Below are 27,549 nucleotides of genomic sequence, written 5' to 3'. Positions count from 1 at the left end.
TGTTCCACATGCAGGTTGCACTCCAGTAATTTTTCAGAGAAATGTTTTCCTCTGCTGTCTACAAATTGACTAGAAAGAGTCTAGGAGTTTTCGACTCCTAATATCAACGTGAACAAAGCTTGTCTGCTTGAAATCGTCACTTATCTATGGGGTGGCGTAGCCACAAGACTGGATTCATACTCGTAAGTAAAATTTACGCCTTACATAATTAAAAAGAAGGGTGCTCATTTACATACAAGCTTTTTTCCATATGAAAAATAAATGATATCTCTTTGGAATCTAGTGTTATTTTTTAAATTGTTTTCGGGAGTTAATAATGTAATTATCCACATATCTTAATCCGATTTTAATCCATATAATAAACAAAAAAAACAGTTTTAAAGGAAAAAAAAACCTACGAAATTTTATTTCAAAATTCATCGGCGCGTAACATTAAGGTAACATTTCTTACAGTAAGCAACTTATCAAACTCATTTCATAAGTTGTGAGAAGGCTGAAAGTTCGCGCGGACGCAGACCTGTCAAAAACTTACGCCTCTTACGACTTCTGTAACTTACTGTACATTAAGGTAAGAGACTTACATGAAAAAAACTTACATACGGAAAAGACAGCCTAAGTTGAAATTATATATTTATTATTTAAAACATCATCATAATTTTAAGCAAAAATTGAAGTAAATGTATAGAAAACAGATAAATAATGATTCTACATCTTCCCAGAGCTTCTCGGAGCTTCCAGAACTTTCGCTCTGTTATAACTTTTCTTTGTGTTAGATGATTGGCCAAATATGGGAGATATTACGATGAAGAGATTACAACAGCGGCATGCCAATTGGCTTAGAGTTTTAGAAATAAGGTACAGAGCTTTTGCAGTGAAATATTATTAAATTACGCCACAAAATGACAACAAGACTTGAATGAAACTATTCACCGAATTCAACAGAAAAATGTTTGACAGTAGAAAAACGATTGAAAGGGGATACACCGAAACTTCTAGAAGTCAAGAACCATTAAAGCAGTAGGTACACAATACCCCGAAACGTCAGTAGGAAGGTAACCACGAATCTAGGACAGTCGCAGTCGACCCTGACTGTCGCTCCGAGAGACATTACGGAATAGGAGTCGAATATGAGGTATCAGGTGTTACTGTAGGTAGGAACTGATTACGATGTCTGGCAGCGATAACTAGACTTAAATAATAATGAAAAAGGAAATTTAAAAATACGACCTTGAGTTATTTTTGGTAGATGAATAAACAATCCTGATCAAACATGACAATAATCTCAACTGCAGTATTGCTTAATTGATGTTGACATCGAGTAATCAGATTCACATTAAGGTGAGGAACACCTTGCCAGAGGTAACTAATAATTACAATAGGAAATTTACAGTAGAAATTTCTCACTATAATTAATTATATTCTGACTTCTAACCTTCACATAGGTTAAGTTAAATTGTGAAATAAGTAGGTACCTACTACCTACCGTTGACATTGTGCACAAAATAGTAAGCACCTTCCCGTTAAAAAAATATATTTTCAATGAAATCGAGGTAAATACCTAGGCACTGACAATAAGTTACATTTCTGACTACAAACAATAATGAACAACCAAGACGGAAGAATTCAAGAACATACGTTCATATTAAATATTGTGTTTATTTTAGGCGAATGTAGACATCAATGTTAACATTCATAATGATAACAATAAGGATAAGAGCAATAAATTGTTTATACATATTTTATCACTTCATAATATGTAGGCATAATATAATGGGAAAATATCTCATCTCATATTGAAAATTTATGATTATAGATGTCTCGCATTTTATTTGCATGACATTTCCCTATTTACTAAAACAAAAAGGTTTTCAAACAACAGTTTTTCTATCAAGCCTGGAGATTCTTTCAGATTAGGTACTTTATTGAGTCTTTTCATTGCAAAAGATTTGAATTTATAAATGGCAATACAACGTACCGTTTATTCCAAATTCGATTCGATCTCAACATTACTCACTCATTAGCACTCAATCGCGATAAAACCAAGCATGACACAAAATAAATTACAAAATCTTGGCAGAAGAAATGAAAATCTACGGAGATTGAAAACCCTTCTAAAGTGATAATTTAAAAAAAAAACCTATATTATCTCATTGTATTATCAAATTTTCAGTCTATCGACTTGGGAGTAGTCTCATTAAACGATACCCAAACTCGACCTAGTTTGTAAGCATATTTTTTTTAATCCTTTCCTCCCCCTCCGACGCTTTTTTGGCGTACTCTGCAGATCTTCATTTATACTGCCAAGACGAATATATAAAGAAAGTTTCATGAATGCACGCATTTCGTCATTATTTTTATCTGTACTACACGCAAACAAAAAACTCATCAGGCCGCGGGCGTATTCGGTCAGAAGGTCGTAGTATTTTCGTTTTGCAATAAAATCCAAATAAATGGATTATTTCTGAACGTATCCAAAAACTTTAAACTGTTTTCAAAAAGCGGAAATATACGCTTACAAATTTTATTTTCAGAAATAAACATAATTTTTGTAAATATTAATTTTATTATGCAAACACAAAAAATAAATTAAAATTGGTTACTTTTGTAACTAAAATTACTGATAAAAAATATAGTAAAAAAAAACTTATTTTATTAGACAAATACTATATGTATAACAAACATTAGTGTTACCTCACTTTTTCGTCGTTTCATATAAAAATAATTAATAAAAACGTCTCATAATTGTCTCGTAAAAGTCTTTCAAATTGCAGTAGTAACATTTGTGCAAATTTTAATTCTTATGTAGTTAATTTCTAGATAGAAAAAAAGCGTGGTGTCTTCTATTTCTACCGCCGTTTAGATCATATTTCTAACCATAACAGTAAGGGAGATATAACATTCTATGAGATCATATTATGAGTTGTTCCCAAAAGCTAAGAAATTGGCCTGAAGGGTTAAGCATACATACATAAGATTTCTATCGAAGGTACCAGGTATAACACGTGCCACTCTTATGCGAAACATTGTGGTTTTAAGTAGAAACAGTAGATATTTTTACAATATAAATGTATGAAAAGATTCCATCATGCTTTTAAGCGACAAGTAGCCTAGGTCAGAAAAAACTACCAGTCTTATAATAGGTTCTCAGGTACTTGCGCAAAAAACAGCTACACCTTTCTAAACAATACCCAGACACTAATAAATCATAAATTTATATAGATATTCATAAAATTAAAATCTCCTTGAATAAATCTTTTTTTAGCATCAATTACGTTAATCAGGAAATTAAACGCATCAACCAACCACTTCACTTCCACCTTATAACATCGTTCAACACTAATAATTTAATGTTTTCTGTCAGAACAAGGTTGATACGATAAATTGATTAGTATAGATAAAAAATAACAACAATTTATTCGTGAAACTGGAATAAGTTAATAAATATATTTGACACTACATAATTCAATTCGTGTCTATCAAGTCCGGACCACGTGCTGAGACGCGAAATAGTCAAAGTTTTACAAACTATGCTAATCAAATGCTACGCTTATATGCAACAAAATTTCCTCCAGAAGAGCCGTGAATTATGGGAAAGGAACGAAGCAAACCACAAAAGACGCCAAACGTCTTTTCCCAGGAAATTTTATTCTGTTTATACGCACCCTTAAACAGGCAAAAGTTCATCAACCCCCGATTCTAGATAGAAACTTCAATATGGGTAATTAATTATATTATAATGTGTTCATTGCCAAATCTGTTTTCTCTCTTCGTAATTATTGTTACAAATAATGTATATTTTACTAAAGACAATAACTGAATTTTTTAAGATCTCATGTTCAACTTAATGAAGTTCTAAATTTTTCTACAGATATCTATGGCTGTAATTTAGAATAATTGAGGAAATAATCATTAAATAAACATTTAATAGAGATGTCGATTAATATTGTAAGAATCATAATATAACCTTTGTTCCTAAGAATGCTAAGATAATTTCCTTCACAGAATAATGTATCTAGTTTAATTCCTATGTCTGTGATCTACGCATTGCCAAGATACAAGTACTCAGAAAGATCCATTATTCATAAGTTTTATTTATTGTACTTAGATCAGTGACCCCCAACCTGGGCGACATCGCCCATTAGTTTATGGAACAAGAGTTATAAATGCTTTAGGGGCGATTTTAATGTGATTTTGGGTGATAGACATTTTTATTATAAACACTGTAGATAATCCAGCGCTTTTCGTGTTGAGATCTATTTGGAATGCGACTTTCAGAACGATAAGAATCAACCGCATTCATTGGTTTGGCCTTGGACCAAGTTAAATTTTCAACCATCTATAGATTTTCAAATTAATTATAAAATATGGAAGAATGGAGGGATTGAAGAAAAATATACAAATACTTGGCAATGGGCCTAAAAAGTTTGGGAACCTCTGATAAATGTCCACATGCCTTCATTGAGAGTACATACTTATGTTTATATTATTATACGGAGAGTTTCCGTATGTTTATTTTATACTACGTATACATCCGCGAGCCAAACTGCCGAACTGAACCTTAACTTATGGGACGTACTTGACATACATTTTTGAAAAAAAATCTGAAACAAAGTCAACGGAGGCAGATTTAATTATTTTTTACTGCGAATGTCAGAATCACTGGTTAAAGTAAGTCAAGTACGTCTCTGTATAGGTAGTTATTTCTGTATTATTGTAAAAGCCACTAACAAACTGTGATTTTGGCTATAAACGCCGAAACAGCTGTTAAAGTGATAGCATGCCAATTTCCTGATAAAATATTAGTCATTCAGAAGATATCGAGAACATGTATTATTTTCTATGAAATATCATAGCATATCAGTATTTGTAAGACCACGTGTTCCGCCGTCCTCATAAAACATTAGTTTTTAACTGATACTGTTAGGAACTCTGACGATTCATTAGTTATAGGCCTGTAGTCCCGTTTTTAACAGAAAAATTAATAATTTTATAAACAGTATTTTTTATCAGTAAGTTTTCTCCGTCAGTAAGTATCTTACAACCACTGTAAGTAATGTAATGCGTAAAACCGAAATGTTTAGAAGCATTCAATTTCACAATGGTTGTCATATTATAACAGCGCACTTGAGGACATTATGTATAACACTTGCGCTATTTTTTTAGTGTCACTTGTGAAGTTATCACCTCAAGGGCGCTATTATAAAACAAGAAATGTTTGTACTAAACGCAAGTACTTATAAAAAAACATGCCATTAATTTATTTGATCGTGGGAGTAACTATAGTATTCATAGGGCATATAATACGAAGATAGATAATATACTCATAACAATTATTTGAGTTAAAATTTTTGACACAACCGTGCCTTCTCCATGGTACGTTATACTTCACCCTAAGCATTAAAATAATTAAGTATATCATAAGGCTAGCTTTAGACTTGTAAGTTTTTTCGTAAATTTACGACTTCTAGCTAATGGGCATATTGCATTTTGAAAATCCAATATGTCCATTGGCTAGAAGTCGTAAATTTACGAAAAAACTTACAAGTCTAAAGCTAGCCTAACATTAGCTAGCATATCAATCAGTTTTTAACCCTCCAGGCTAATTTGTTCGCTTTTGGGAACAACTCATATGGTTTCATGGACATCGTTTTATCTCCCTTACTGTCGTGGTGAGAAATACGATCTAAACGGTGTAAGAAAGAGAAAACACCACGCTTTACATTCAAATCTACAAGTTAACCACAGTAGAATGCGAATACAAAGATTTGAAAAAAAAAAACTTTTATTAATTATTAGTAATTATTTCATTGTTATTTATCAGTAATTTTAGTTATAAAAAAGTAAGGTGAGCATTTTAAAATTGTTTTTATTATTTTCGAATTTAAAATTTTTAATATGTCAAAAAATTATATTTGTATTAATACGAACGTTGACAAATTTTCGTCAAACAAATGGTTGAATATTGGTGAGTTGAGTGTAGAAATAGAAGGATTTAGGCCTGCCATCATAGACATATTATGAATATGTCTGTGCTTGCCATTCAGGATACAGTCATTAATATTAAAAATTATAGGAAGTATAAAATCAAATATACAAATCAAATTGTTGATTTATGTAGAAAATGTTTGGCTTTTCCGGAAACTATAGAACATATTATATCGGGATGTTTTTATACTAGCGCCGCACAGTGGGCTGAAAATCGGCTTTCATAGACATAGAGACTTGAATTTTCAAGGGTATTTTTTTTTGCTAGAAATGGATTCTGCTGATCATTACTATGCTATAAAATGTCGTACGAAGAAATTGCGTGTACAAATGAAGGAGTTATAATTTTTTTAAGAAAAAATTGTATGGCGCTGACATTAAAAATGAGGCTTTCTCTGGAATCATAAGGTTGGCCGTTCTATCTTTACACACAGATAATACTACTATTTATTTGTATTTTTTTGACATACTTCATATTGTGGCGCAAGGTGCGATTATTTTTTTAAAAATCCTCAAAGTTGAAAAAAACCCTTTTTATTGTTGATGATTCATTTTAATGCTTAAATGCTTTTAGGCTTGCAGTGTAAATAAAATATTGTAAACTAGACAAAGCATACTCATATGTAAAGCATTTAAGCATTAAAATGAATCTTCAACATAAAAAAGTTTTTTTTTCAACTTTGAGGGTTTTTAAAAAAAAAATCACAAGTTTCGCCACAATACAAAGTATGTCAAAAAAATACAAATAAATAGTAGTATATTTGTGTGTAAGGATATAATGGTCAACCTTATGATTCCAGAGATAGCCTCATTTTTAATGTCAGCTCCATACAAATTTTTCTTAAAAAAATTATGACTCCTTCATTTGTACACGCAATTCCTTCATACAAAATTTTATAGCATATTAATGATCAGCAGAATCCATTTCTAACCAAAAAAAATACACTTGAAAATACAAGTCTCTATGTCTATGAAAGGCGATTTTCAGCCCACTGTGCACAGTGTTTTGGCTTGCAGTGTAAATAAAATATAGTAAACTAGACAAAGCATACTCATATGTAAAGCATTTAAGCATTAAAATGATTCATTAACAAAAAAAAAGATTTTTTTTCAACTTTAGGATTTTTAAAAAATAAATCGCACCTTGCGCCACAATATGAAGTATGTCAAAAAATACAAATAAATAGTAGTATTATCTGTGTGTAAAGATAGAACGGCCAACCTTATGATTCCAGAGATAGCCTCATTTTTAATGTCAGCGCCATACAAATTTTTCTTAAAAAAATTATAACTCCTTCATTTGTACACGCAATTGCTTCGTACGACATTTTATAGCATAGTAATGATCAGCAAAATCCATTTCTAGCCAAAAAAAATACCCTTGAAAATTCAAGTCTCTATGTCTATGAAAGCCGATTTTCAGCCCACTGTGCGCCGTCCGAGTATACATTTAGGCATAATCAAGTTTTAAAAATAATTCACCAAAGTTTGGTAATTAAACATAACTTGATTGACTGCCGTAATATAGTACCATATTATGAATACGAATCAAATTCATTTTTAGAAAATGAATTTTATAAAATATATTATGATAAAACTATACTAACAGACCGAACGATTAGTCATAATAGACCCGATATAGTTTTACATGACAAAAATTATAAAAAAATAACTTATATCATTGATGTCGCTATTCCAAATTCCTGTAATATTCAAAAATCTGTTAGTGAAAAAAAAAGAAAATACACAGATTTAGGAAATGAGATAAAAAGAATTTGGCATTCTCAAGACTATAAAAATATTACCATTTGTTATTTCGGCTACTGGCATTATACCTAGCTCTCTCATTCAAAATTTAGGCGTATTAGATCTGTCAAAGAATTTATACATAAAAATGCAAAAATCAGTCAATTTAAATACATGTAGGATTACGAAATTTTTTAAAAATATTTATTTTGAGGGATCAGTAGGATTTCTAGGTCCAATTAGAAGTTCTACCGAGCCGAACCCTCTGATAAGAAAATATCTGGAGTAGGTGAATTATTTTCCCATTTGATCTCTGGTGATTTGACGTGTTGTTTTTGTATTTATTATGCTTATATAATGTACTTACATAATGTGGATTGACTAGATGAACATTTGTGGAAAAGTGTGTGGAAGGGTTTAGTTTTTCCTGTGGGGAAGAATTAACCCGGACATAAACAGAAAATAGAAAAAAAAAATTGAAAGCGTATTTTACCACCTTCAAAAAGCAGTTTTTAGTTTTCGGATTTAGTAATATTATACTATTCATATTTTATTGCAAAACAGAAATACTATATTTTAATAACAGGGCCAAAAAACTAAAAACAGGGCAGCATAAGATTAATAATAAAACCTTTGTAAATTAATTAATAACTAATTACTGAATATCTAGAAAATACCGTCAATACACACAAACAAATATATTGTTAATGGCATTATTGGTGACTTACCTACACTTGGATTGTTGGCATCGACTACATTTATTTGAAATTAAAAATATTACCTTTTATTTGTAAAACTGAACTGAAAAGTGTGACACAATTATTGTTGAAATTAACTCAATTACGAATGTAGGTTATAAAATGATTACGATAGAAGCAATGCTGTGATTGGTAACGATAACGATTTCGTTAATTAATGAAGTCTAAACATCCGAAGCAAACCGACGATAAATGGACACTAAAATGAATTTACAGAAATACTAGCAGAATGTGTACCAACAAAATTAAGAAAAATAAATAAAACGGTGTCTATTTCGACAAACTATCGGTACCAACTTAACAATACAATAATATTGATTAAATAATTATATGTAAGATCAAGTACTCACAGTAAAGAAAATTTGGAAAACATGTCGGTCATCTTGAGGCGTGGGATATCAAAAATAAATCACTTTGCAATGAAATTCGATTATTTTGTTTCCAGTACAATATTATAAACTGTTAATAAACCACTAATCAAAAGTATGTTATCACTTTTAAAACCAGAGACAATTCGCTTTTGTTGACAGATTCGCTATTGTGATTTTCATTGAATATACTGCACATTTTGAAAATAGCTTGAGCACACATGGAATAGTTTGCTGACTTGGGTTTGTTGCGTTTGTGCATGCGGTACGAACGTTCGCTTGTCACTGGCTGCGCTGGCAGTAGTACTCTGTATTATCTATGGGCATTGCCCGCCTTCACTTTGCTTTCATTGAAACTGTAATTATCTACAGCGAGGTCTACAGCATACATGCATGGACTATAGGCTAGAGAAGAGTCTAATTATCTAATCGATAATTTATCTAGGCCTCAAAAATTTTGGGTTCTTGAAATAGCCATTAGAATTAAGATAAATAGTTACGATTAACAGACAATTATATGACTGTGCAAAATACCCTTTCTATAACCGCAACATTTTTTATTACCTGCCAAAAATCACATCGGTAGGTATTGTAGAAAAAGGGCTGTCACAATAAGAAAAATAACCGCAGTGTGATAATTTTTGGTAATTGCTAAAATTTATTAAATTTCTACTTTTCGCAAAAATTATTAAATTTATCAATAAAAGATAATAACATACAACAAATAGCGGAATCACGCATATTTTCAAATATACAAAAATAATTTGAACGAGTCGAGTATTAGAAAAACATTCGAAATACATAGTTATAAAAATGTTGCGAAGTCAACATCTTCCCTTCCCCGGAGACATTATTGATTATCGTCGTCGCCACAATGTGTGAAGGGAGGGGTGGGGAAGTGGAAACATTCATTTTGGCCACCTCGATGGGGATAAAAAGCGTATTTACTAAAATTTAAACGATATATGTATATTATTTTGTAAACACCATATTAAGTTTATATAAGAGTTGGAAATTATTGTGAGTGATTAATATTAAAAACATAATTTTCAAATCCCAACAGTTAGTACAAAAGATTATGTGGAGTGTTCTCTACTGAGGCATTTTCAGAAGCAATATTATGTATTGCATAAGGCGAAGAGCGAAACCAGAATGGAACGGAAATATCACAATTGTGGGTTTAAAGTCAATTTGAAATTGGGTTGCTCGATCGTACAATGTAAACATAAGGTTATCAGAACTTTTCAATGTAAATATAAAACACGCTTATTCGGCCTAATCTGTCAGAAACAGCTACCAATGACTGATCGACATATAGGTATAATCAATGACGTTACAGTATATATAGACGCGCTGTAGACATCTCAAAGTGGCAAGCAAAAAGTACGTCAATCGGAGTACTTTCGATTTTCGTAGTATTAGTAGGTACTAAACTGTCACACGTCGCGTAAGGTAGTGTGCTACCTCTAAATAAATTACATTTAAAAAATGCCCTCGTGTGTGATGAGAGAATGTTTTCATAACCCGGCTAACACTATTAAAAGCCAAGAAATAAGATTTCACTCGTAAATACAAACAAATTATTTTATTATTATATTAAATACAATTATTTCGATTGGTTCTCGAAGATTTCAGCGCCATTAGAGAAAGTGAGATAGCGAACGTAGCAACACATAAGTATAAGGACAACCAGTAGGTCGTCTCATACAGTATTCCGTGTTCGTCTAATGCTACGTATGCACACGCGAGCCGAACTGCCGAACTGAACCTCAGCTTATAGGGAAAGAACGAAGCAACCGCAAATGGCGCGAATTCCGTTTGTAGTTGCTTCGTTCCTTTCCCGTAATTCGTGGCCCAGTTCGGGTTTACGTTCGCAAATGTATACGTACCATTATAGTGTAAGCAAGCGTATCTTGTTATCTAAGTCACACCCGTGATGTAGAGTGTAGTAAGCGAAAACGCCATACGCTGTCGTTTATTTCGTTCATATGCACATATTCATTGAATGTCTATCTTTGTCACACATGCACCATGTTTGAATTAAAAAAAATACTGGAAACACGAGTGTTTCTTACTTGCCACATTATCTTGAATTTGTGAGATTATAACAAGTCTAGATGTATTTTAACGACATATATTACAAGCAATTAAAAATAATATGTAGATTTTGGCACACATCGTATAAAGCAACGTTGTCAGATTTTCATTGTTTTATGGCGGTTTAACAATAGTGCGTTGCATTGAACTTCCAAGAACTTGTACGTTTTGGATGCGATGAAAACCAAAGTAAATATTAGAATACAATAAAGATATCCATTCCACAATGGAAATAAATATTTACCGGATAAAGTCAACCAAGAGAGATAACAACTACTAACTTGTAAACTTTGTTACAATAAAATTTAGTATAAACCTTAGATAAAAGTAACCACTTCAAACAAAGGTTGCTTAGAATCTTTTGTACAGCGCACTATGTGGAGAGCAATATAATCAAATAAATTAACTTATACCTAACGATAATCTTGGTGACGGTATTGTTACGTCAACTTAGTACTAACTGGCATTTTACTCAATGGTCGATTGACCTAAATGGTTAGTTTCAAACATAAATAGTAGGTATTTATATAAAGGTGGTGTAGAAATTTCTACACGTTGATAAACAAAGACAGGTAGAAAGAATTACACAAAAGAAAACAAAATACTTACAAATGAAAAAGGGAAGTAAAGTAACTGTTGATCAACATAGTCTTCGTGTCTTTGAATTGCCGCTTTTGACTGCACTTCACCAGAAACATACTTTCGAAAATTTCGTAGGATAAATAAGTTTAAAAACACACAAACTTTAAACTAGACCGAAAAGAACCACTAAATAATAACTTTTAGAATGTCGTGTATGGAGACTTTTAAAACTGGTTAATGGGTTTTATTAACAAATAGTTATAGTTAAAATGTATTTAGGAAAGTGTTTAGTGTTCAGTATTGTAATTTAGTTAATTTAGATGTGGGAGTAGATCGACGCAGTAGTGGAACGATCTAGAAAGAAGGATTAAGACTGAGAGAAGTAAAGCTGGATGCGTTGGACCAGTGGAACAGAAATAGAATGACCGCTTTACCGCGAGAGAAGAGGACAATCCATATGTGCGTCGAGACTAACTAAAGTCAGAGGATTTAACTTAGTTAGCGGTAATACGAAATCGAGATCAATTTAAAAATCCAAATTGCGCGAGTACAATAATGGTTACTTGGAGATCTGCATAATAATTATTGAAGGGTAGTCATTTTTACTATCTCCGTTTTTTTGGGTGAAAAATTTTAAGGCAGAGCCGAGTTGTAAAATATCTCCGGATTTGGGGGACGGAATTTAAAAAAAATGCACAATAACGTAGTCCGCTCCTATTATGTTACGCCACTGAAAAAATACCAACTGTACTATTTATTCTGTAAAATTGCGTAAATCGAAAAGAAAATACAATGGCAAGCCTCCGCTGTATAAACAATGGGTACAAACATACATTGTTATTGTTTTAGCAGGTGACGTAGGTACCGAGTTTAAAAAATAATACTTGTAGTACGTGGGTGTGTGAGATAATAAGGCAGCTGCTACTTTTGTAAGGCCTGATTGTGGCATCCATATCATAGTTAAATCCGTGGTTTAACAACATTAATATTTGGGCAAAAATTAAATTTATAACACGGTTTTAGTTATAATGTGGATGAAACAAAAGTAGTCTAAGAAAGGTGGTACTAGGGTAACAAAATATTTAAGAATTAAAAAAAATTAGATTTAAAAATAAATTGATAATCACGTGGCCCATAAGCTTCGTTAAAACATTATTACACAACTTGGTGCAAGCAAAAGTCCAACGCAACGGAGTGACATATCAACGATCGGTTGCGATTGGGATGCGTTTAGTCTCAGCGATTCCCAAAGTGGGCAACATCTTCAGAGGAGAAAAGATGGCGTCCTAGGTGGCGGAGAATGCAATAAGAAGCCGTTGGAAAGAAATGGTTGCTTGAATATTTTACAAAAAAATCATTTGATACGATACAGCAATGCCATCGTAAGAAATCCATATAAGTGTGATTTAAAACGTTGTCCGGAAACTAGGTAGATTTTGTGGTAGAGCTTTTTTGGGTTGAGACTTAGGTTTCGAGTGAATGGAGTCCGAAGTTGGAATTTTAGGACAAAGTTGACAAAAATCGGATTATAAAACACTTTTGTTTTTCTTATACCAGCAAAAAAGTTTTCTTTAAGGGAGCTAAGGGGGCGGATATCCATAAAACGGGACTGCGGACCAGATCAGTTTGAGAAACTTAGATTTGATCGTAGGGATGTGAGACGTGACAGCGCATGGCAACAGGCAACTAGCGTATTCGACATTAGCACGCGCGTGGCTAAAATAAGTAGAAATCATGCGAAGGCAGGGCGAGGTGTGTCGGCTAAGAGCCAATAGGAGCACAGGACGGAAATAACAGCGAATATATTATACACAATATGGCCAACGGAAACAGATAATGTGTAGTTGAGGTCAAGTCAATTATCTCAAGGTGGAGAGTAGAGAGACCATTAGCTTGGATTCTGTGCTAATATTGGAAAGAGATCTTTGAGATAGGTGCTTAATGAATTGGAAATTCCAAAAAAATTGTAAAATATTATTCACAAAATGTCGAAAGGTAATTCAAATATGTATTCGATAAAGGTCAAGATAATAAATAATCCCGCAGCGAAGTAGGAAATAAGAGCTATTTTGGAGAGGTACTTAATCAGCCTTTAATTCCGATGTACTCCAGCACAAAGCACGATAGCAATATCAAATACACTTATCGTCATCTACTAACACGACTAAATTTGGAATTAACTCCTTACAATATATCGCTTACACGCATTACAACACATTAGGTATACGACACATTACGCTATACGCATCATGGTTTGGTCTATTTTAGCACATCGCTCGCCATACACTACCGATGGGAATGTATTGCAAGCGATACGCTGAAATAGGCCAATATACGAAAATATAGCGCGTTAATAGCCTGGTCTGTCACAGGCTTTACCTAGTAACCTAAAACTTCGAGTAAGAAACATTTTTTAATATTTGTGAAATGTTTGTAAGTCTTGTCTATAGTCTGTTTTATAATCTATGTACACTCTTCATAGAACTCCCTTTTAAATACTTATTCTTACGTAAAAATAATATCGTTCTAATTGTTTGATGTTGTCTTTCCCGTAATAAGTTTTAATAAACCCACGGGGAATAATGTACATTAAGCATTATTGTTATTAATTATTTTTGTAATAAAAGACCACTTAAATAAATAAATAAACAATCAATCTGAATCTCTAACAAAATAATGTAAAATTATGAAACATTATAGAATGAAGGGTAAAATTATGAAGTAGAGATAGTAGGTATATAAATATTTATGTTTGACAGGGTCACGGCAATAATACCACAAGACAAGGGGCTTATTAGCTAGTAAATAATCTGCGTTGGTATATTTACATTGCTGACTCTTTTGTATTGGGAATATAATTGACCATTAACCCCTCCAGCATTTGAGGGTCATATATGACCGGGCGTCAATATTTTATTATAGATTTGATTAAGTATTTTTATCTTTTTTCGATCACGAGAAAATACATATTTTTTGACATTAGAAAGAAAAATAATAATTCTTTCCAGTTTGCCTCAAATATTTATACTGGAATCAATTAATACAATCCAAAAAATTAGCCAAAATAAATATTTCATATTTCGCGCCGCTATCGTACCGCTTAACTATAAAAATTATTTCTTATTTTTTTATATGAACGAGGTAAAAGTGAAGGTACAGTTTTCTTACAAATTCCCCAAACAAAATGAAAGTGTTTTTGAAATATCGAGTTCTCTCAATTTTTTTTTGATTACTGTAAAAAAATAAGTTAAAATGTGGTTGGCGTTTTGGACAATATTTTTCAATTTGATATTAAAATTTTATTATTTGTAAATAGTTAGGTTTATTTTAAATGCATAGACCGGAAAGATTATTTTATCTAGTTTCTAAAACAGTATTTTTTTACGGAAAATTAAAAAATAAGATGTATTTAACGCATTTGAAATACACAGAAAACATTGAAAACTTAGCATATGTGATGAATGTACAGAAGGGTTATTGATTAAAATCAGCTTCGAACATACATAAGACATTTTTCGATTTCATTTGCATTTTTGGTAGTAATTTAAGGGAGTCAACTCTGATGATATTATTTTTGTAACAAATTATACCGAAAATGTACTGTATACTCGTATAGTGTACTATACTTATAATCTATACTGTAAAAATACTTATATAATCTATGCAGCCCGAGATATTAATCCTCCTGTTAAAAAGGTTCTGCTTCACTGACATTAAATATTTTTTCACTAAAAGTAACAAGTACATGACGACACGTGTGTGTCCATTGTAGCGATGATTGAACATATAAATATACTGAAGCTTATACAGGGTGTCCGGAAACTCGTAGTACAAACGGGAAACTGGTGAATCTACATCACATTTGGAGTCGATTTTGTAGTATATTTTTTTTTGATTTGAGCTTTCGTTATCGAGTAAATCGAGTTTGAAGTTGATTTTTTATTTTTTTTTTTTTTATTCAAATTCTTATAAAATATTACTGAAGATCAAAGTACCCAACTAATTAAAACTATTTGAAAGTAAAACAAATGAAGAAACTCGGATTTGAAGCATTATTTTGAAATCACCCTTCATTTAACCCGGGTGTAATCATAAAATATTTCTGCTCTGCAGGGTTAAAACATCTGTTGTTCAACCCTAAACACCAGAAAAAACTTTAACCCTAAAATAGCCGAAAAATATTTTTTTTTGGTTTTTTTTTTTTTTTTGTGAAAATGCTCAAATCAAAAAACTTTATGTTTTTTTGGGTTCCCCATGTGGTGTAGATTCTCCAGTTTCCCGCTTGTACTACGAGTTTCCGGACACCGTGTATAATATGTACCTGTGTTTTTATTGCAATTTTAAACATCTCAAAATATACAAGCACTTTGCGATATAAACATGAAGCTAGTGGTTTATATTACCATGTAAAATAAAGGTGACTCTGTTGACATTTCGATACGTGTAAGCAGTATGTTACACTCCTTGCTAATCTTGCCATAGATATGATACTAGGTGACTAGGTAATAATAAATTCTACTTGTGTTTGTTATCCAGTCATAATATACACGGAGAAAAATAAGTATTGCTAAATATAGGTAACCCGTCTAAAACCGGGATTTTTAGGCCGTTTCCTGATAAACTTTTAATAACAAAAACACGTGTTCATGCACCTGCGTTCGTCTTGATAATATATAATGAATAATGACGAAATGCGAAAACGTTTATTCATAAAAGAACCGGCAGAAACAGCATACGTACATAAAACTACATCATTTTAGTGCGCAGTGCCAAAAAAACAGTAAGATTAGAGCCAATATCGAAAACAACATTCAAATTGACGTTTATGCGATCAAAATGTTAAGACAGGATAACAAACACTAACAACACGTTTGATAGGTGTAATAATTACCTCACATGTTACGTAGTAGAAGGAAATACACAGCACACAAGTAACCAAACAAATAAACATTTTTAGAAAAGTAACTCACCGAGAATTGGAATCTGTGACCTTCGTCTTCATCCACTGGGGCAGCGAGATGCCGGAAGAGAGTGACCTCTCTGGATCCTGCGCCATCTTGCTTTAATTTCCCGCTCTTTAACCTTCACCTCAGGAAAATATCCTTATATTTGAATTGAACGTTCACTCGGAGCGACGCTAGACGTCTAAATACTTGGCAGCAAAACGCTCCGTGAATGTCGGCGAATTCAAATACTCAAATAAAGAATAGAACAGAACACGCCAATCGCGCAACACCGGCAGACAACTGTACAAACTTAATTTGACTCTTGTCGAGGTGTGATAAATAGATATTAGTGTCAACCAGACACAATCTTGTAAACTCTGCTGGTGTCCGCCGATAAGAAAAGATATACAACCTTATCACGCGTTATTTTTTTAAATTTTGCGAATAACAAAGATAACTCAAAATAGGTTTTTTTTCAAATAATTAATATTGATGCTGGTATTAAAATGGATTTAAAATTTTTTTAATTTTTGATGGATAAAATGACAAAAAAATTATCAGACGCTTTTGCGCGTTTTAAATGAAAACTAAGAGTAAGCTTTTGGTAATTTGCTGATCTGAAACGAAAGAAAAAACACACACAATTAAACAAAATAAATAAAGACAAAACGGCATATTTGTAAATAACGTCATTCTTTCCACCTTTGTCGGACATTACATCATCTAAAATAAGCAGATGGACTTTTTTTCCAACACATCTTATTTTTTCCTTTCCCATTTTTTTCAATTTGTTACTGTGTGCGAGGTCTTTTGGACATGCGTTGGCAATAGTTTTATGGGATATAATTGCACAGGTCAAATGAAAATAGTACGCAGGCCAGATCTGGTACATGGGCCAATGGTTATCCAAGACTGCTTTAGGAGGAAAAATTAAATTATTTAATGCAAGAGAAAGATTCCTGGAACAAGTGAAAGTGAGGGCATATTACAAAGGAGGCTTTAGCTGTGACAGACCACGATATATTCTCGTGGCTTGGCCTATTTTAGCATATCGCTCACAATACATTCTCATTAGGATTGTGTGTCCCATTAAGCTCTTCAAAAGACGTGTGCATTGCTATCGGAAGAAGTAAGTTCTTTAATAAATAAATAATAAAAAAAAACTGATGTAATAGTGTAATATCGAAAACAAATCAATGAGAGGTAATATTATATTTTGTGTTCCTATTTTTTTAATGTGAGTACCGCACAAGATTACCAAATGCCCCTAACCGTCCAAAGCCAATCAATGTCCCCTATTGGGGTATGTTGTGAACTTAGAGTAGCAAAATTACTCTATATATAAGTTTAGGAGGATGAAGGTAGTGGGGGTGATGAGTTAGAGGAAGGTGGGAAAGTACCTGGCTATTCAGATTTGGTCATCAAACAAGGCTAAAGCCACTTCAAGCAATGTTATGAATGGTGGTCTTTGATAAGGGCGATACTGAAAGTATCTACCACTCTTGAACGTGCCGCAAACATAATATACTATGTATAATGTATATTATTGCTGTATGTTTCGAGACCGAGTTGTTTGGCATAACGGCATGCTGACTAGTTGGTGATATTATATTAGTTGATAAATTGTGAAATAACACAAATTAATTATATAAAATTTACTTGCACACGCCCGGATATGAACCCGCAACCTCCGGATTCATAGCTAAGGAGGCTGTTAAATTGTCTATTGAAGATAAAAATTAATAATTAAAAAATAAAATAAAATTAATTATAAAAATTAAAAATAAAAATAAAATTAATAATAATTCCATTGACAACCCTGAAATTCTCGCCAAAATAAAATTTTACGTACCGACTAGAAATACGAGGCAAAGTGCTACATTTTTCTACACCTTCTACACCTATAAATAGACTACATCATTTTGGCAATAAATTTGGGAATATTGTAGACATGCTTAAAGATTCCGTATTAGTTATAAAACTAAATCTTTTTAATCATTTTACTGAGATGTATGAATTCACAACTCCGTAGTGAATACACTTTTGTTTTTATATGTATATGTTCCTTAATACATATTTAGCTTTCCGTAATCCACACTATTAATTTGAATTTACCTTAATTTAATCAAAAATCATAATTTATTGTAAACTATGTAACACAACTGTATTACTTGTTAACTACTTTTGTAAAAGCCCATTAGGGCGTAAATAAATAAATAAATAAAAAGACATTCATCAATCTCTTCAATTTCGTAGACTTAACGGACAAGCTGATAAAAATAATCATATTGAATTACTTCCGTTTTACGACCGATTCATTGGAATTAAATTAGCATGTTTCCTCAAAGCGTTGAACTCGAACCACTTGAAGCATTATCATAATATTATCATAAACAAACCGTCTGCAAAATAATGTTCATGTGCATACGATTGTGACATGTTCAATATTGGAACGGATGTACTTAGGTATTTATGTGTTGTGCATTTTTAAAATTATCAAATTATAAAAAAGAATCTTTTCAAATCCGGACAAGCCATAAAGTATTTCTCCATAATATATGTACATATATCATTATACAAAAATATTAAGTTTATTCTATATTTGATATAATATTATCTCACTCTGCTTTCTGTCTGTGTTAACACACTTCGGCCGGGAAAGGTAGTTCTACCCGTTCGGTCGATTGACGCTTAACGTCGGGGAAGGGAAGGGTAGTTCTACCTTTTGCGCGGGCCTCATTTCAGTGGCAAAAAAGATGGAATTAATCAATGTTTTTATATGAATATTATTTACCAATCTCTTTGTAAAGGTAACTATATGAACATAATTAATCGTAATGCAAGTCTTCTTTTTTATTTTTATCTTCGTGCCTTTCGTTTACATCGGTATTTCAATAAAAGGATAGTATATTATTGGTTATTGTAATAATTAAATTCCTGGAATGAGGCTTTTATGACCGCGAAACCCGATTCGAATCTCTATCTCTGTTCAGCCCCACTCAACTCCTACATAAATGTGCATGCGAGTGAGAGATGTCAGGCGTATTTAAAGAAAGCAGGTATGGGCAAATACCGATAGGCGGACCGTAATACACATATTACAAGGTTAATTAAGTTGCATTTCAAATATTATTAGATTTTAGTTTAGTACTTTTATAGCTTGGGTATGCTGAATTACTACGTAGAAATTTTGATTAAATATTTAAAACAAATTAAAGAAATTTGCGCGGAACCTAATTTTCTCCCGGAGCCAGCGCAAAACTTCCCGCCAGAAATGTGTTTAATATGTAACTACATTATTAATATTGCATAAATTCCACTATTCAGGTTCAGTAAGTCTTAGAAATGATCACACCAGCCAGACTGAAAGCACCTATAAATTAATAGAAAAAATTACTAAATCGAACCAGTGGAATCTTGTTTCAGAGCCATGATGTTTAGGCTTTGCCCTATGTTGAGTGTTTGCTCAAAAGGTGCGATTCAGTACTAGGTTCTGCTTGGTACGAAAACAACAGTACCTACGCACATTAAATTTAATATACTGACTATCCTTGAAGAATCAAAGAAAGGACAACAGATTTAATGAAAAGCAAATAGGGAGAATATTATCACACCGTGAGATTGAAAGTTATTATGATTTTGATATTGGTGATGATAAAATTAATTTGTGTAATGCTATATTTATTTGTGATGATCACACAATATTAGCAGGAATTAGTGGAATTACAGTATTGTCAATATTATGAGGTTTAGTCCATTTACTGCTACACAAAACACATGCCGTAATATGTGTGTAATCTGTGCCACAGTACTACCCACAGTACCCACATGCAAGTATGAATATGTTTAACCATTAAGGCTAATTTTTTCGCTTTGGGGAACAACTCATAGGGCCTCATAGAAATCGTTGTATCTGCCATGATGAGAAATATGATCTAAACGGTGTTAGAAAGAGAAAATAAAAGGCTTTATGTTCAAATCTAGACGTTAACCACAGAAGAATTAAAATGTGAACCTTTATGTAAACAAAGGTTCAGAACCCATTTTGAAAAAAACATTAAACTTAGTGAATTTTTCATTACATATTTTTTTATGACATAATATAAAAGTGAGACAGTAACGTTTGTAATACATTTTCTAATAAAATGCGTGTTTTTTTTTCTTTCAGTAACTTTACTTTAAGAAAATTAAGGTGAGAAATTTTTAATTTTCTTTAATGTTCGCATTAAATATTTTAATAATGTTTAGAAATATTTATTCCACTTATTTGGATTTTATTGCAAAGCGGAAATATTCCGACCTTCTGTCAAAATATGGCCTGAAGAGTTAAAAGAAAATAATATATGAATGTCATAAAGAGTGGCATATACGGTCATTATCTTATGTATATTCGATGAAAAAGTTAAGGGATGGATTGCGGTAACCAGGCTTTCCAGATTTGTCAAAAAGTAAATCTGGGTCTCGATTCTCGGCGAAGTCATTTCACTCGACCAACGAGTGGTTCGACCCACTCGTTAGTCGAGTGGAATGAATTTTGAGGTTTGGCGTATTTAAGTATGTACCGTCGACGAGACTCAAGAATAATAATAATAATAATAATAATAATAATAATGTTTATTTCAGCTGGACAGAGCGGTGTGTGCAATGCTCTGCCTGCCATAAAAGTTTACATTTAAGTTAATACATAAAAATAAAATGAATAAAGAAATAAATAAAAATAAAAATAATAAATAAAAAATCAATACATTGATGTGCACATTAGGTCTTTATGGTGGCTTCAGTGAAATTCTCCATCTCCGGTGTAGAGGCGCTCCCTGCCACTGGGCAACGGCCTGGACAAGAGTGTTGTCCGATCTCTGGTAGCGCTGCCTCGTCCCGGCTATTCTGTGGCGCATCAAAGCAGCGAACCCATGCACCCTTCCTTCGGTGAACATCTGTGAGGCGCTGCATCGCCAGGGGAGGCCAAATAGGGCTCTGTATGCGTGGTTGTACTGTACTCGGAGTGTGTTCATGACGCCTTGTGTGTATGTCGTCCATAGCTCGCTAGTGTAGAAGCTCATACAATATGTTTGGAAAAGTTGCTTCTTCACCGGAGGACTGCATTTGTTGAATCTCCTGGCAAGCATGTTAGCTCGCACACTCAGTACTCTTCTTTGACGTTCTATGTCTTTTTTATCATTTAGGTCATCGGTGATGACATGCCCCAAATATTTGATTTCGCTGCAAATTGTCAGGTTGGCCCCGTCGAGACGTATGGGTGGAATGACAGTGGGACCAGTATTTGCTTTAAATATCAGCAGGGATGACTTTTTAGCATTGTACATCAGCCCGTGACTATCAACGTAAGCTTCGCATATTGCCAGAAGTTTTCTCATCGCTCTTATCGATGGAGCTAGTATGACCATGTCGTCTGCATAGCTAATATTGTTCATACATACCCCGGCAATATGGCATCCGATTCTTGTTGTATTCAGTGTTTTACTAAGTTCATCCATATATACGTTGAAAAGCACTGGGGACATTGAGCCTCCTTGTCTAACGCCGCACTTTAATTTGGCTGCTTCTGATAGGCTTTCATTCCATCTGACAAAGTTTTCCTGTTGGTTGTACCATGTTCTCAATATATTGACAATTTGTGGTGGAACTTGTCGTTCGGTCAGTTTTTTCCACAACGCATTATGACAAACCCTGTCAAAGGCTTTGCTTAAGTCTAGGAAGCATGCGTACACCGTTGTTTTTCTGGCTTTATAGTATTCGATTGTTTGTTTCATGCTATATATGGCCGTATCAGTAGAGCATCCAGCTTTGAAGCCCATTTGAGAATCCTCTGTATTGAGCTTGTCTTCCGTTAAATTTAAGATGACCTTTTCGAAGATTCTTGCAATTATTGTGGCAAGAGATATGGGTCTGTAATTAACAGATGATGTCAAGTTCAACTGGCGGCTTTTTGGGATCGGTATTATTATTGTTTTGGACAGCTCTTTCGGAATGTGTCCGAGGCCGATCATGGCAGTGAAGAGAGAGGCAAGCAGTATTGTTAAATACTCCCCCGCATGCTTTACATGTTCTATCACTAGTCCATCGTGACCTGCAGATTTACCTCCTGCCATGTTACTTATTGCTCGCTGGATCATCTCAGGTAATATGACGATGGACGGCTGTTGTTCTGGTTGATGCATTGTTGTCTCAATCTCTTTAACCATTATTTGCGGTTGATCTGGTGCGGAGCAGAATGTATTTCTGAAAACTTCAGCAATATCTTTATTTACAGATTTTCCATCAATCTGGCTCGGTGCGGTGTATTTCGCTTTCAATACGGCATTGGTTTTATTCCAGAAAGATGAAAAATTCTTGCATTCAAAGCTGTTCGCTATTTTGTCCATTTTGTTCTGCTCAAAGCTTCTTTGACAATTCTTATATTTTTTCTTAAAAAGCAATCTGGTTTCTTTTCTAGCTTCCATGATGGGACCTTCAGTAGGTCGTCCATTCTGCAGCCAATTTATGTGTGCATTTCTAGACGCTTCATAATATAAGGCAACCTGCTCAAGATATGCATAAGAATGTCGACCAATGTATGTTATTTCGACGGCGATTGTGAGCGAGTTCTGCTTGTGCTTTTCATTTTGAATGGTAGGTAAGTACTGAAGGAATATTTCAGTCAACGTTCACTGTATACCAACAAAATCAGTGGACAACGATTATTATAATAATTACAAATAAGTAAGATAGGATATTTGAGGACAACACATTTTAACATGTAGCCGAGGGGTATGATTTGAGATTTTCACGGCCAAAAGTATTCCATCATCAGGGCAGATGTGTTTACACGAGAAGCGCGTGAATCCCCGTCACAGCGGACGTGGTACAACCGCTCCTGGTTTGTTTAATCCGTTTAGAAGATTGCCCTTATTAAGAGATTGCTGAAAATCGTTCACCTCAAGTGTCAATCAGTGCAATTAGTTCGGGATTTCTGAGACCTCTTCAGTGAGCTGTCTTTGAAGGATATTTACGTATAAAACAGATAAGCAATATTATTTTTATATTTATGTTTTTGTTTCAGATGACATACATAAAGAGAATATACTTTGTTGGTTGAATATTTGTGGTTTACGATTATCCTGAGACAGAGATGATGAAATCGTTGGACCACGAGACGTAGTGCGGGGTGTCACGGTGTCTTATTGCAAAGTAATTTGTTTGCAACGAGTAATACTTGATTTACTTTGTTATTTTAAGGCGATGCCATAAGTAGTAATGCCAAATCATGTGTTTTTGGTTTGGAAATTTGGTCGCCTAGAAATGTTTCAGATGCTTTAATTAAATACTGCGAGTAGAATACATCTTGGCCTTTGAAATAATCGAGTATTTTTTAATAAGTCTTTTTATAAGCCCAGAAAAAATAATGTAAAGGCCTATGAAAACTGCTTTAAAGTTCAAAATCTCCTACTTACGAACCCATTTTCGGTTATGATTTTTTTGTATAATGTGGCAAATTAAGTTATTTATAAAATGATCGAAAAAAATTAAATATTTATGCCTGAACATCCACAAAATAAAATAAAAGGCACTTTTGGCCATGTTTTTTTCTTGCGTAAATCAAAACAGGCGGATGGTGTTAAGCGGGAATTTAAACCTTTTCGCCATCTACGTAAGGGTTGTTATTGATAGCGGCTCAATTTAAAATATTACACGACGTAGTGCATCGCCTTAACAATCGTCATGTCATCGTCGTCGAGTATTACTCATTTCATGTCGAGAGAAGCCTCCTCTGTTCGTACACGAAATTTGTGAATAGAAGAGATTATATTTTTTTACTTTCTTTGTTAGGTTTTTATTGTATATAGGTATTTCGCGAATACTAGAAGAGTCAGGTAGAGGCAAGAAGAAACAATAAGAAGTCGGCTAGAAAACAGGAATAGACTAGAAGGGTCGGTGAGAAGTAAGAAGATACAAGAAGACCCAGGATGAGACAATACGAGCCAAGAAGGGGTGAGAAGAGGCAAGAAGGAGAAGAAAATCAAAAAGAGACTAGAAGAGCCAAGAAGAGACTAGTAGAGACAAGATGAGATAAGACGAACCTAAAAGGGTCGAGAAGATGCAGTGAGTAGCACGACGAGCTAAAAAGAGACGAAGGTAAGAAGTAAAAAGATTCAAGAAGAGACAAGACTAGCCAAGAAGGGACGAGAAGATGCAATAAGAAACGTGAACAGCTAAGAAAAGACTAAAAGAATCCAGAAGAGACGAGAAGCGGCGGTAAGAAGTAAAAAGATTGAAGAAGAAGCAAAAAGAGCAAAGAGGAGCCAAGAAGGGGCGAGAAGGTGCAAGAAGAGACTAGAAGAGCTAAGAAAAGACTAAAAGAATCCAGAAGAGACGAGAAGCGGCTGTAAGAAGTAAAAAGATTGAAGAAGAAGCAAAAAGAGCCAAGAGGAGCCAAGAAGGGGCGAGAAGATGCAAGAAGAGACTAGAAGAGCTAAGAAAAGACTAAAATAATCCAGAAGAGACGGGAAGCGGCGGTAAGAAGTAAAAAGATTGAAGAAGAAGCAAAAAGAGCCAAGAGGAGCCAAGAAGGGGCGAGAAGATGCAATAAGAGACTAGAAGAGTTAATAAGGGGCGGTAAAACGTAAGAAAATTCGAGAAGATACAAATATATGTAAAATAGAAGAGAATTGAAATATTGGTGTTTATATTGTTATAAAATTGTAACCTTGTTTATATGTTTCAATAAAAAAAATAAAAAAAAAAGAGCCAAGGCGAAGCAAGAAGATTAAGAAGAGACAAGATGAACCAGTTACCTGTATACCGGTCGATTAAACTCCAACCTCCTTACAATCCTCAGAGCACGTGTTCCAAGTCCTAACAAATCAGTTCCCCTTGGTGTACCGGTCGCACCGGGACAGGAGTGCTACTGGCTGGGGTGGTACAATCGCATCGTATCGTATGAGGGCAGATGTGTATATATAACTTATTTTTACAGATATTTAAAAACATCTGCTTGATGGAGGACTCTGTAATGGTGCCCGAAACGTTGGTTAAAGAAGAAGGCAACACGGCACAATACCTCAAAAATAAATCCCTATATGGAGCCGTTGCTTGGTAGGCGCGAAACTTATTTAGTTATTTAACTTAAAATAGTACATATAAAGTGGTTATATAATACGTCCTAATAAGAACATTACATAATATGTAGCAATGAAGTTACAAACTAAGTACAATATTAAAAATAACAAATTAAAGTTTACAAATATCTTACAAGTATCGGACAAATATTAGCTAAGAATCATAAAAAACATGTTAAGAGGAAGCTACAAGCCAAAAATGTGTATATTCTTGGTATACCTTATATCGTAGGTAATAGGCATTAAAATCGCTTGACAAACGGAGTCTAGAAACGTTCGATTGCAAGCAAAAAACTGGTTTTTACTGATTTTTTAAATAATTTTATAAGAAAGCAAAAAAAGTTAATCAACTGAAATTGTCACAGATAATCTTAGCTATAAAACTGTATTTTTTAAAAGTTGTTTCGTTTATGCGTTCATACATTTCTATTGAAAAAATATTTTTTGTAGTAGTTCGCATTTATATTTTTTGTTCAGTAATTTATTTATTTATTTGTTTTCTACTCAAGTGAAGCGACAGGAAAACCTTCAATTTAACTAAAGCATATTTTTTGGTTTTCATAATGTACGCCAATTCGTTATAAAGATTAATCAAAATAGTGATTTCGCATTAAGCTTCGCCTTAATCAGTGGTTAATGTCCTTGAATGGAGACTTTCTAATGGCTAAAAATAATTATGTTAATATTATAGAATGAAAATAACAGAGGAGCGCTTGTAAGCACTAGACCGCACTAGACATCTACACAAGGCCAATGACATAAACTGCATTATTATTATTTTTTTTTTAATTAGTGCGTATTTATCGTATTCCTATTTTTTTCTATATATTTAGACAAACTGGTTTTAGAGCAAACCAATAATTAAAATAGAAATAATGTATTCCTATGGCTAGCTTTAGACTTGTAAGTTTTTTCGTAAATTTACGACTTCTAGCCAATGGGCATATTGCATTTAGAAAATCCAATATGCCCATTGGCTAGAAGTCGTAAATTTACGAAAAAACTTACAAGTCTAAAGCTAGCCTATGAAAAGAGGACTTCCGCGCAAATTGATGCATATTTAAATATCCATGTGTTTGAAGTTCGCAATAGGAAGGTAGGTACCTACCTAAAATTTCATCTCCATCTTACATCAAAATAAACTGAACACAACTCGCCAGGTCAGTGGTTTATTTATGCTCGTCAGTATTCCGTGAAGATAATAATCATACGAACTTTTCAATTGATTTAAACATCAACGCATACCCACTTGCTGCATTTAGATTAAGTACGTTCTGTAATAATTTCACCCTAATTCTAATTATATTACTATCCGTTGAATTGATATGTCGCGTCACAACACATTGGTTCTGGCTTCAATATTTGTTTTACAAAATAAAGGTTAGAATTTAAAATGCTTTGTACACAGTTATGAAATTAAATTTTAAACTACTTACCAATAAAGTGGATAGCATAAAACATATTTTCCGATTAAAAAACATCACGAAAACTCAACTTAAATCGCACTTGAAATTCAAGCAACTTCAATTTGACACCTTTGGTATCGGTAGGATAAAATGGCAACAGTTAGTACTGCCAGAGAAAAAAATACTAAAATTACTTTAGTACCTAATTTAGTGTTATGGGACTGGGACACGGTCAAGCGGCTTGATCGCAAGCACGTAGTTTTTTTGTCTATTGTTGTCTATTGTTGTCTATTATTGTCTATGCTTAGCGGCTTGACAGCCCGCATCAAGCCTCTCCGTCAAGCATGGCCACGCCTTCCTGTGATTTCGTGGTGGTCTATGTATTGTACTTCTATGCCTTCCTGTCATTTCGTGACTCGCGGCAAAATGGAATCTGTCAAAGACAAAGCGTTCTTGGCTCTTACGTCAGCTTTATGTTTGAATAAAATAATAAAAAGAAACGAATTTGGTGTCAAGAATGGTACAAGTTAAGGTACCGCTTTACC

The 27,549-nt window shown here is 33.4% G+C and overlaps 1 protein-coding gene across 3 annotated transcripts in view; it reads right to left on the bottom strand.

Annotated features, from left to right (window-relative positions):
* The window catches only part of LOC149419894 (uncharacterized), a 76,445-nt gene extending 49,283 nt beyond the window's left edge, over positions 1-27,162 (bottom strand). The window contains exons 1-2 of one of the 3 annotated variants that reach the window (XM_089637367.1): positions 27,035-27,162; positions 16,507-17,099 (exon numbers count right to left, since the gene is read on the bottom strand). In XM_089637367.1, coding sequence (XP_089493493.1) covers positions 16,507-16,592 — 86 coding nt within the window. In that variant the 5' untranslated portion in view covers positions 16,593-17,099; positions 27,035-27,162. Of the gene's footprint in view, positions 1-8,839; positions 9,131-11,563; positions 11,894-16,506; positions 17,100-27,034 lie in introns of those variants that run through there. The other 2 variants (XM_089637366.1, XM_089637368.1) reach the window with 2 other exon arrangements.
* Between the last annotated feature and the right edge of the window lie 387 nt (positions 27,163-27,549).

This window comes from Hesperophylax consimilis, chromosome 11, assembly GCF_061612785.1.
Source record: "Hesperophylax consimilis isolate HC1 chromosome 11, BYU_Hcon_1.0, whole genome shotgun sequence".
NCBI classification, from domain to species: Eukaryota; Metazoa; Arthropoda; class Insecta; order Trichoptera; family Limnephilidae; genus Hesperophylax; species Hesperophylax consimilis.
The sequence above is the reverse complement of the archived record's forward strand: the minus strand, read 5'-3'. Positions and strand labels throughout refer to the sequence as shown.